The 12233-nt window shown below is 46.7% G+C and overlaps 1 protein-coding gene across 3 annotated transcripts in view; it reads right to left on the minus strand.

The window, feature by feature from the left end:
* ELP2 (elongator acetyltransferase complex subunit 2) overlaps positions 1-12233 on the minus strand; it is an 88632-nt gene that overhangs the window by 37724 nt on the left and 38675 nt on the right. For all 3 annotated transcript variants that reach the window (XM_075828493.1, XM_075828492.1, XM_075828494.1), the window contains one exon: positions 6465-6596. In XM_075828493.1, the coding sequence (XP_075684608.1) occupies positions 6465-6596 (132 nt within the window). The remainder of the gene's footprint in view (positions 1-6464; positions 6597-12233) is intronic.

The raw sequence follows: 12233 nt of genomic DNA on the forward strand, positions 1-12233 counted from the left end.
TTTCTTCAGTGCTGCCTTCCTTTGTATCTGTAATGTCCATGGCTGCGGACCGTCGTTCAGACTTACCATCTGACGGCTCCGGCCATGGACGTCTGTGTTCTCGGCGGCATCTCCCTCCAGGGAGAGGCCGGCACTCACATCTGGGTTCTGTGACTGTTTCCCGCAGGGCGAGCACACCCGCGCGTGCACGGCCTTAAAAGGGCCAATACACGTCCAGTTGTCTATAATCAGTAATTAGCCCAGAATGCTGCTGGGCTATAAAAAGGGCTCTGCCCACTTGTTCCTTGCCTGAGCGTTGTTGTATACCTAAAGTTTGTCTCGCAAATGGTCTCCCCGTGTTTTCCAGTTCCCAGTGTTAACCGTTCCTGCTGCCTGTACCCTGTATCCCGTGCTATTGTGCCTCTGTGCCATCTACAGTGAAAGTCAAGTTGTGTCTACGCCACTGTCTACATTGCCTCAGGTACCCTTTCTGGACTTTAGACTATAAACCGTTTTGTACCTAGTTGGCCAGCTGCTATCCCGCTACGCGGTACGGCCCAGTGGGTCCACACCCAGTCATGACAGTACGCTCAGGCCATTGACCCCGCTGGTCAATTCAAGGGCATGTCACCCTCCCAAGCCATGCAGGTGGACCTGCAGGATCTGCGAGCATGACAGGATCAACTTCTTGTGGCAGTAGACTCCATGGCACAGCAGCTAGTGGCGCTGGCTACTTCCTTCTCTGCTCCTATTAAAGCTCCTCCGATCGACCCTCCTGCTACACCTCCTGGAAACTCCAATTCGGATCCTCGGTTCTCGCTGCCATTGCCACCTCGGTTCCGTGGAGACGCAAGTTCATGCAGGGGGTTTCTGAACCAATGCCATATCCACTTTACTCTGCACGCCCGAGCATTTCCTTCGGACGGAGCCAGGATCGCTTTCATTGTCTCTACTTGCCGGTAAAGCCCCGGCGTGGGCGAATCCAATCTGGGAACGACAGGGACCCGATACTTCCAGGGGTTCGTGTGGTTGTTCCGTACAGTATTCGAAGAGCCTGGACGAGTCTCATCGGTAGCCACTGTATCTTTAACCTTCGCCAGGAGGACGCCTCCATGGGCGAATACACCATCCAGTTCCGGACCCTGGCAGGAGAATTGTCCTGGAACAATGAGGCCTTGGAAGCATCCTTCTGGCATGGTCTATCGCCCAAGATCAAAGACGAACTTGCTGCTCGAGATCTACCAGCTGCCTTGGACGTACTGATTCTACTTGATACTCGAGTCGACATAAGGCTCAGAGAGAGATCTCAGGAGGTTCGACAGGAGAGACGGCTTCCTAGACTGGCGCCCAACTTCCAGCAAACCCTCTTGCCTTCTTCTTCTGCTCCGCCCGAGGTTCAGATGCAGATAGATCGGGTTAAACTGTCCGTTCAAGAGAAACCGCGCAGGCGCACCTCTGGACTCTGTTTATATTGCGGCCTCGCTGGCCATGTCGTGCATCTGTGTCCTCAGAAGCCAAAAAACCCCAATGCCTAGGATTGGTTGGAGAGACAACCCTGGGCGATACTGCATTTAATAGAGAACTCTCCTCCAAACTGTTCATTCCTGTGACCATCATTGCCGGCGAGAGACCCCATCCAGTCTCTGCCTACCTGGACTCTGGCTCTGCAGAAAATTTCATATGCCAAGACCTTGTGGATCTTCTTCAGTTGCCCACTGTTCTGCTGGAAAGGCCATTGATCGTTGTCTTGGTAGATGGACTGCCTTTGCCTGACCCAGTTTTGTCTGTGACCAAGCCGTTAAAACTCCAAGTGGGAGTTGTAAAGGATCTGCCAGACACAGCTTCTGTGTCGACGCCCGTGGTTAGTCGGTCTGCACCTGCTCCTAAGTCTGATAGAGTGACTCCTTCTTCTACCACTCAGGCTGGGAGGCTGAGGAGTGGGAGAGCCGATCACAGCCTGGCCAGACGGAGCAAGCTCCCGCCCTCTGTCTATTTATACCTTCATTTCCTGCTTCTCCTTTGCCTGTGATTCTGCTTGTTTCCTGGCTCTGCTGCTGCTGCTGCTTGTACTATTTGTCCTCTGCTTCATATTGACCCTGGCTTGACTGACTACTCTTGCTCTGCGTTTGGTACCTCGTACACTCCTGGTTTGACTCGGCTCGTTCACTACTCTTGTAGCTCACGGTGTTGCCGTGGGCATCTGCCCCTTTTCCCTTTGCTTTGTTTTTACCCTTGTCTGTCGTGCACATAGTTAGAGTAGGGACCGTCGCCCAGTTGTACGCCGTCGCCTAGGATGGGCCGTTGCAAGTAGGCAGGGACTGAGTGGCGGGTAGATAAGGGCTCATCTGTCTGTCTCCCTACCCAGTCATTACAGGAGTTCTTCACTCTGAACTCATCTCCCGGTTTGTCCTGCCCAAGGCCGTGAACCCCGTGCAGCTGGGTTTGCCTTGGCTCAGTCTACATTCCCCAGTCCTGGATTGGAACTCTGGAGAGGTTCTCCAGTGGGGCCCCAAGTGTCTCGACCGCCGTCTGGTTTAATACACGTGATGGACACTACGAATATCTGGTCATGCCCTTCGGCCTGTGTAACGCCTCCACGGTGTTTCAAGAATTTGTCAATGACATTTTTCATGATCTCCTCTATGTCTGTGTTGTGGTGTATCTCGATGATATTTTGATTTTTTCCCCAGATCTTGTGACTCATCAGGGTCATGTCCGCCAGGTGTTGCTTCGATTAAGGGAGAATCACCTTTATGCCAAGCTGGAGAAGTGTGTGTTTGAAAAGAAGTCTCTACCCTTCCTGGGCTATATCATCTCCGATCAGGGTCTCAAAATGGACCCTGAGAAGGTAAAGGCTGTCCTGGAATGGCCAAGTTCCCAATGCTTAAGGGCCATACAACGCTTCCTGGGATTCGCCAACTTCTACCGGCTGTTCATTCCAAACTTCTCTTCATTGACAGCTCCCATCTCCACCCTCACTAAAAAAGGACATGAATGCCAAAAGGTGTGGACTCCAGGAGCAGAAGTCGCATTTAAAACCTTAAAAAAATGCCTTCACGTCAGCCTCTATTCTTCATCATCCCGATGTATCCCTACAGTTTTCATTAGAGGTGGATGCTTCCTCTGTTGGTGCAGGTGCACTTTTGTTCCAGAGAGGTTCGAAAGGCAAGACTGTGGTATGTGGCTACTATTCTAAGCTGTTTACTCCTGCAGAGCGTAACTACTCGATTGAGGATCGGGAGTTACTGGCCATCAAGCTGGCCCTGCAGGACTGGAGACACCTACTGGAAGGCGCAGCTCACCCTATCGTGGTCTTCACGGACCACAAGAACCTGACCTATCTACAGACGGCTCAACGGCTGAATCCTCGTGAAGCCAGGTGGTCATTGTTCTTTGCTCGGTTCCGGTTCGAACTCCACTACAGACAAGAATGTGATGCTTTGTCTAGGTCGCTTGAAATAGAGGACACTGTGGAGTCCCCACAGATTACTATTGCTGCATCTTCTCTGTTAACCCTCTGCAAGTTAGAGACATTCCTCTGGGAAGAACTTTTGTACGTCTGGCAGACAGAGGGAGAATCCTTCGCTGGGTTCACAGTTCCTAGTTGACAGGTCACAGGGGCGCCCGGAAGACCCGAGACCTAATTGCCCGTCAATTCTGGTGGTCCACGCTGCCCAAAGACGTCATGGACTTTGTCTCCTCCTGTACAGTGTATGCAGCACACAAAGTTGCCCACTCCAGACCAGCCGGTCTGCTCCAACCACTGCCTGTGCCCGATACCCCCTGGCAGCATGTTGCTATTGTCTTTGTCACAGATCTGCCTCTCTCTGCGGGATGCAGTGTGATCTGGGTGGTGGTGGATCGATTTTCTAAAATGGCTCATTTGGTTTCTGACTGGCCTGCCTTCTGCTGCTCGATTGGCCGACCTCTTCGTTCAACACATCTTCCGTCTACACCGCTTGCCTCTGCATATTGTCTCGGATCGAGGGGTCCAGTTCACCTCGAAGTTCTGGAGAGCACTCTGCGGCCTCCTCGGTGTAAAGTTGGACTTCTCCTCGGCTTATCATCCTCCAATGGACAAGTCGAAAGGGTTAACCAGATTATGGAGAACTATCTGCGGCACTTTGTTTCCAGACGGCATGATGACTGGGTGCAGCTGCTTCCGTGGGCTGAGTTCTCCTTTATGAACTATACTAGTGAGTCCACTACCTCCAGTCCGTTCTTCATCGTCTACGGCCAACATCCTCGTATAGCTCTTCCTGTCTCTACTATGTTCCAGGTGCCTGCAGCTGACTCTACCTTCAGGGACTTTCTGCAGATATGGCAAAAGACACGATCTATTCTGATGGCGGTGGACCGCATGAAAAAAAAGGCAGACACTAGAAGACGAGAACCTCCCCAGTTTCTTCCAGGTACGAAGGTCTGGCTGTCTTGCAGGAATATCCGTCTGAGGGTGCCGTCTTGCAAGCTTGCCCCCAGGTTCCTCGGACCCTTCGAGATTCTGCTACAAATCAATCCTGTGTCTTGCAAGCTTCGGCTGCCTCCTACCCTCAAGATCCCTAACTCCTTCCATGTCTCCTTGCTGAAGTCCGTGGTCCTGAACCGCTACTCCAGGACTCCTAGTTCTACAGTGCCACCTAGCGGCTCATCAGGGACTTTCGAAGTGAGGGAGATCCTGGCCACCAAGAAAGTGGGAGGAAGGACATTTTATTTGGTGGATTGGAGGGGATTTGGTCCAGAAGAGAGGTCTTGGGAGCCAGAGGAGAACATCGTTGCTCCTGTCCTCGTGAAGAGATTTCTCTCCCACTCTGGCCCCAAGAAGAGGGGGCGTAAGAGGGGGGATACTGTAACGTCCATGGCTGCAGATCGTCGTTGAGACTTACCATCTGACGGCTCCGGCCATGGACGTCTGTGTTCTCGGCGGCATCTCCCTCCAGGGAGACGCCGACACTCTTTTCCTGGCTTCTGTGACTGTTTCCCGCACGTCGCGTACGGCCGCACGTGTACGGCCTTAAAGTGCCAGTATGTGTCCAGTTGTCTATAATCAGTAATTAGCCCAGAATGCTGCTGTGCTATAAAAAGGGCTCTGCCCACTTGTTCCTTGCCTGAGCATTGTTGTATACCTAAAGTTTGTCTTGCAAATGGTCTCCCAGTGTTTTCCAGTTCCCAGTGTTACCCGCTCCTGCTGCCTGTACCCTGTATCCCGTGCCTTTGTGCCATCTACAGTGAAAGTCAAGTTGTGTCCTCCGCTGCATCTACAGTGCCATCTATGGTGAAAGTCAAGCTGCGTCTCCGCCACTGTCTACATTGCCTCAGGTACCCTTTCTGGACTATAGACATTGTTTTGTACCTAATTGGCCAGATTCTATCCCGCTACGCGGTACGGCCCAGTGGGTACACACCCTGCATCGTGAGAGTTACTCTATATGTTTGGGACCGGAGGTCGGGGTCCTGAGGCTTGCACCCTATAAATCTCTACTAAGGCTTTGTGCCTCCACGTGCTGCTCTCATTTGTACTTTATAGATAGATAGATTTACAATTTTTTTTAAAATATTTAGTGATTTCTCTGCTCATAATAAAAACACTGAACTAAATTAATCTAGAAAATTAAAGCCTCATAAGTCTTGTAAAAAACAAAATAAAAATAGTTGATGCCAAGCGGTTCCAAAAATATCATTTAAAGAAGTGCATATCAAAAATGGAAAATTTGACCTTTGGTCACGAAAGGGTTAAGCCTTTAACTTTATCACGGACAAACAGCACACTGAAAGGTGTAATGCACCATGTCGCTCATAAGTTTTCTAAATAAAATGAAGTAGTGACAGTTGGACTTCTGTTGCAATCTGCTGTAATGTGCTGCCAACCTGATTGCCATATGCCCTGCATGGATTAGAATTGCCTCCCCACAGAAGGAAGATGATCTTAGCAGAGAATAAATCACTTGTGGGGAGGGGAGGTGGAAATCTCCCTTTGTCTTACACTTTTATTGACTAATTAGAAGCTCCCCGGTAATGATTTTGCCATGCTACTGCTATTAGTGGTCATACATATAAATATGGTTAAACAGTATAGTCTTGAATCAGCAAACACGTGTCATCTACAGCTTGTTGACAACCATTTCAATCCCTACATTGATGCATCTGTTGAGCAGGTGGCGTTCTCACTAGTGTCATCACTTGATAAATCCCAAAGAATCCTGGTAAATCCCGTTTGACTTTTAAAAGGGTGGGACTTCACATTGGCAGTTTTCTATTGTCTGTCTGGAATCTGGCATTTTGACAGCTATAATAGCGCTGCATGCTTCAGTTTTCTTGCCTTTAATAATACCAGAACACTGACAGAACATGAAAAAGCAGCATGTTAGGAGCAGGTGCAGACTGAGTAACCACGGGCGTCGACACAAAAGCTGTGTCTGGCAGATCCTTTACAATATGAAGTTCATAGCACTTAATCCTTTTTAATAAAAAAAAAAACACAGTCTTACATGTCTCTCTGGATTCCGACTCCACAAGTGCAGGGCTCCATGAAATGCGTGGGCAAGAATCATTGACTTCTCTGGGCTAAACTGACAACCATAAAATCCTAGAGTATTTCCTCCAACTTCTCCAACACGTACCTTCGTTTGAAAAAAAACCAAATGATTAGGCATTTCCCAAAAAGTATCTAAAGCATAAGGATACAGAAAATATTTAATTCAAATAATAATAAAAATAAATAAATGGAAAATCGTATCAACTGGATTACATGTTTAACCGGTCCATCAAGTTCAAACTTTCTAAGGCTGGATTCACATATTCAGTTTTGGTGTGGTTTTTTTAAGCCAAAGCCAGGAGTGAATACAAAAGAGGAAAACATTTCAGTCTTTCCTTTATACTTTTCCATCCTTTAGTATCCACTCCCAGAGTGAATCCAGCCTATAAATAGCCTTACACGTGAAGTTGTCCAAACCTAGACAGCAAAGGCTAAATATGGCTATGAGCAGCATCCACCGATCATGCTGCTAATAACAATAGCTTTTACTGTGGCACGATCGATCAAGATCAGCAAAAAGTTTTATAGTTTTTCATGACTTTTTCATGTATGCACACAAGCCAATTATCTTTAGGATCGCTCAGAAAAGAGCAAATTGTAACAACAATGAGACTTTGTAATCGGGCTTTAACTGAGAACAATCTTACAGATATTGGAATTGGTATGTACAAACCTAGCCTAGACAAATGTGGAACCAGGGCTAAATTTTTTGTATATGGTCTCCTTGGCGGGTTTATATTTTCAGCTCACTGTCCTCCTCTTAGCAGATGATGAATGTCTTGGTCATCATTTGTTTACTTCTTGTGCTAACCAAAGTTCTGCCTATATCTATGATTATTTCTCCTGAATTGATGTATTGATTTTTTTAGTAATGCATCCATTGCTACTATCATTTAATCATTACATTTGTTAAGAGGACATGAGACATTAACCCTTTTCCCCCTCCCTTCCCTTCTCATTTCCCTAGTTTTCCCCCTCCCTTCCTCCCTTCTTCTTCTTTTCTCCCCCCATCTATTTATTTTCCTTCTTTTTAATTTATAAACGTCTGGTGTTTTATTTCTTTGTTTCTTCATACTAGCTTATTTTGTGACTGATTACTTTATACAATGAATGTTTTATATGTATGATTCAATAATATGCACATTATATATTTTTTTCTGGTACTGTATCTTATAACCAATAAAACGGTTTGAAAAACAAACCTAGCCTAGACACATTATAAAACAGTTTGTGTAACGTCCGTGGTCGCTGACCACGAACTCCTTCCATCCAATCGACGCCCTTCTCTCAAGAGATGTCTGTACATACGGCCGTCCTGTTCCAGTGACCACCATGGTGCGCTCGCGAGCTCAGTCCACACAGAAGCCAAAGTGCACGCAGGTGGGAGATTGAGCCGATTGCGCCCAAAGCACCCTGGGCTATAAGAAGGGCCCAGCCCCTTCCTCCCATGCCTGAGCGTCGTTGTCGTACCCAAAGTTTGTCTATGCAAATGGTCTCCTAGTGTCTTCCAGTTCCCAGTGTTTCCCATACCTGTATCCTGTATCTCGTGCTATCCTGGTCAGGTGCCGTGCTGAGCTGTAGTCGTGCTGTGCTGCATACCACGCCTGTCCTGCTACACCACGCCTGACATCTGCCTGCTGCATAATCCCAGCCGGGCCTGGCTTGCTACTGTCCGAGCTGCCACAGATACCCTATACAAACTATAGACAGTTACCTGCGCCCTGTTGGCCAGCTGCCATACCACCAAGGCAGTACGGCCCAGTGGGTCCACGAACCCAACGTGACAGTTTGAAAAATAAACCTAGCCTAGACACATTAATGTCAGTCGATCAAATGTGTTTAGGGGCATCCTGACTGTCTCCCACTGCATATGTCAGGGTAAATAAGTTTGGCACTTGAATTTCAACATGCTTAATCCCTTTTTCTACCGGAAGACACTAATTTTGGTCGGTGGCTAGGTTATCTCCCCCAAAATCCCTATAAACATGCACACTTTTCAATAAGATGAATGAGAAATGACAATGCTACTAACCGTAGCATTTCTCCTGAAGCAGCATGCGGTTTTACCTGCAAAAACAACACTGCCATAAACGAGCATTGCAAAATCACCTTGATTAGTGTCAAAACCTCTTGCCAGAACAATTTTCACCCGAAGCTTGGCCTTAGAAAGTGACGGACTGATTTTCATGTTTCAAAGTAATATACATTTTAGTCAGTCATTCTCTCAATCCACCATACACAGGGCCGGCCTTAGGGGTGTGCGACCTGTGCCTTCGCACAGGGTGCATCACTCCAGCAGGGAAAGGGGGCGCTGTGCTGGCTCCCTTTCCCTGCTTGTTTCAGAAGCGCCAGGGCCCGGGCGACTCAGCAGTCGCCTTTCCGCCCAGGCGCTTCTTCACTTAGTGGCCGAGGGCGGTAGCGACGGCACTATAGCAGAGCAGGCAAGTATCTCCCTGCTCTATCTACTAGTGCCACTATAGCTCCCTGAAGGAGCGGAATCCTTATGTGGCCGGGGATTCCGCTCCTGTAGCGCTCCTTGATGTCTATGTCCATATATGGACAGTGACATCAGGGGAAACTCCTGAAGCAGAATCCTCGTCCACAGCGTTGCCTACTCTGTGACTGGGGATTCTACTCCAGGAGAAGCCAATGATGTCACTGTCCATAAATGGACACAAACGACAGGAGCTTCTCCTGGAGTGGACATGGGATTCCGCTTCTGGAGTTTCCCCTGATGTCACTGTCCATATATGGACAGAGACATCAAGGAGCCTGGCCACATGGGGATCCCGCTCCTGCAGCGAGCTACAGTGGCGCTATCTACAGGAAGGTGTGGGGGGGGGGGGTTATATCTACAAGTGGTTGTGGGCTGTGTGGCACGAACTACAAGGGGGCTGTGTGGCACTACAAACAAGGGGGCTGTGGATTGTGTGGTGCTCCCTGCCAGGGGGCTGTGTGGCACTATTTACAAGGGGCTGTGGACTGTGTGGGGGCTCTCCCTACCAGGGGGCTGTGTGGGGGCTCTCCCTACCAGGGGGCTGTGTGGGGGCTCTCCCTACCAGGGGGCTGTGTGGCGCTACCTACAAGGGGGCTGTGTGGCGCTACCTACAAGGGGGAATCTGAGTGGGGGGGGCCTATGGTCATTTTACTGTGAGTGTAGGGCTGATGGTCATTTTACTGTGAGTGGGGGGCTGATGGTCATTTTACTGTGAGTGGGGGGCTGATGGTCTTTAAGTGGTTTCCGCCTCTGACCTCCAATTGAAATTATTAGGAGGCAGATAATACCTGTGTTACCCATTTGGAGCTTTTTTTCCTGCGTCTTTTGCATTCGCTTCAACGGCTTAAGAAAAACACAAAAATAAAAGGTCAATTCCTGAAGATATTCTGAGGCAGGTTTTTTTTTGCCTTACAAAAAACGTTGGTGAACATACCCTAGCAGTGTAGTGCTTTTTTTTTTTAGCCATTTTCTGTCTCTCGAAACAGTTTTTGGTAGGGGATCCCTGAGGAAATTTTGTATGGCATGATCTACAAGGAGGAGGTGGGGGGGTTATGGCACGGTCTACAGGGAGGCTGTATGAAAACATGATTACAGTACGGGACAGTTGTCCTGCAGCGAGGCAGGGACTCCTAGCATCGTACATAACTATGATGCTAGGAGCCCGGCTCCCTGCACTGTGTTCGGTCCGGTACTTGCGGCCGAAATACGTCCGTCAATTATGGACGTAATTAGTGTGTGTGCACATACCCTTGGAATGTTAACATTTGTCTGATGCGATTTGCAATGGATTTTACATTTACAATAAAAGGCAGATTACTTTTTTCCGTGTGCCTACTCAGTAGTATATAATAAGTGAGAAATCTGAATCTAGAGTATGTTACTTTTGGATTCTAACATGTTGATTAGATTCTAATCAATGTCCCTAAATAGATAAAGGCTACGCACAGCTTTGGAAGCATTTTTTATTTTTTTTATGAAATCAATGTGTTCTGTGTTTTTAAGTAACTTTCAAATGGACTTCAATTAATTAATTTTTTTTAACTTTTTACGATACAGCTTCTACGTATCCTGTATACATAGAACCTGTATCGTCTCTCTCAGATGATTTCGTCAGGTCAGCTGAACGGACAGCTCGACTGAGGGCGGGTCCTGCGTGTCTCTAACACACAATCCAGCTAATATCGATCACATCTAAGTTAATTTATAACTTAGATGTGATCGATATTAGCTGGTTCCGCTGTGTAAGAGACACGCAGGACCCGCTCTCTGCCGAGCCATCAGTTCAACTGACCTGACGTAACCTGCTGAGAGAGATCGATACAGCTTTTATGTATACAGGATACATAGCTGTATCGCAAAAAGTTTTTTAAAAATGTATTAATAAAAGCCATGATTTAATAAAAATAAAAAATTTGCTTAAAAAAAAAAAAAAAAAAGTGTACGTAGCCTTTTACTATTTTTTTTTTTTTTGTAAAATCTTACATTTTATGCCTCTTTACTGTTTTTCCACAACATTAGAACGTCAACAAGCCGAAGTAAAGTTTAAAATAAATGATAGACAGCAATTGCCGGTAGTGGAAGAGTATTTTCATACCCCAGTGACATGTCGGAGCAGCACTGCTTTCAGGTTACCAGAGAACATGGCTTGAAGCTTTCTCATAAAGAATGGATAAACACACATACAATGCCCTATCACTATATGCCATAAACTAAATTCTGCCTGGTTTGCAACCGATTCCCATTTTCACAGCAGATAGCCTGCAAGCAAGTCGAAATTGAGTCCAATAGGAATGAAAGAACTGCCCTTGTATGTCTCCTTAAACATGACTGCACAATATATTCAACCAGGCAGCAGACTGAAACCTTCCAAATGGAAGAATTAAGTGTTGCACCCCTGGGGTCATATTCTAGATTCCATTCAGGAGTTAGTGTATTTATCCTTGAAATGAACAAAAACATTGTTTAATGTACTAGAGGATGTCTTGATCCAAGAGAATCTAACTACTGTACAGTACAATCCAATCTGGAAAACAAGCCTGAATATGAAAATGTATTCTGAAACACTTCTATTTTTTTTTATTCTACTTTGAGCTGTTCTAGAGATTTGCTTTACAGCAGGAACCTGGACATAAGAAAAACAACACATTAAAATTATTTGTAAGCGTGTTGTGGGCATGGTCTGTGTCAGGTGTCAGTGTGCTACGTCATTGCCATTGTTGTGATCTTTTGTTATCTAGCTGCCTTTCATTACATTTATAAAACCCCTGTGGATATGCCATAAATGTTTAAGATGGGAATACCCCTTTAAGGGTATGGTTATACACATCGTACTTATACTTTTTCTGCTGCTCTATTTTACTGCAACAACCAGATGATAAGCTTTGTTGACCCTAGAGTTTTCTGTTGGGGTTCTATTGTTTTTGACGGCAGACAAAGCTTTTCTTGCAGTCAATGTATCAGTTATTTAGACCTTGAAGTAAAGGCGAAATATGAGCCTGGCGCATACGCTGTAGGTTTACAAGGTGCCGAAGTAAGAACAGCTTTTTTTTTGCATTGAGGGGACTGTATTGAGATAGAACGCTGGTCCTTTGATCTTTTTTATAGCGTTTATAAATACTTTGTGAAAAGAAGGTGAAATTATGTTAATCCCTCCCCCTTTTGTACTATTGAAAGAGACCGCTATTACAGCTTGTGGTCAGTCCCCTGAGGAAGCAATTTGTTTAT

The sequence above is a fragment of the Rhinoderma darwinii genome, chromosome 5 (assembly GCF_050947455.1).
Source record: "Rhinoderma darwinii isolate aRhiDar2 chromosome 5, aRhiDar2.hap1, whole genome shotgun sequence".
Classification (NCBI taxonomy): Eukaryota; Metazoa; Chordata; class Amphibia; order Anura; family Rhinodermatidae; genus Rhinoderma; species Rhinoderma darwinii.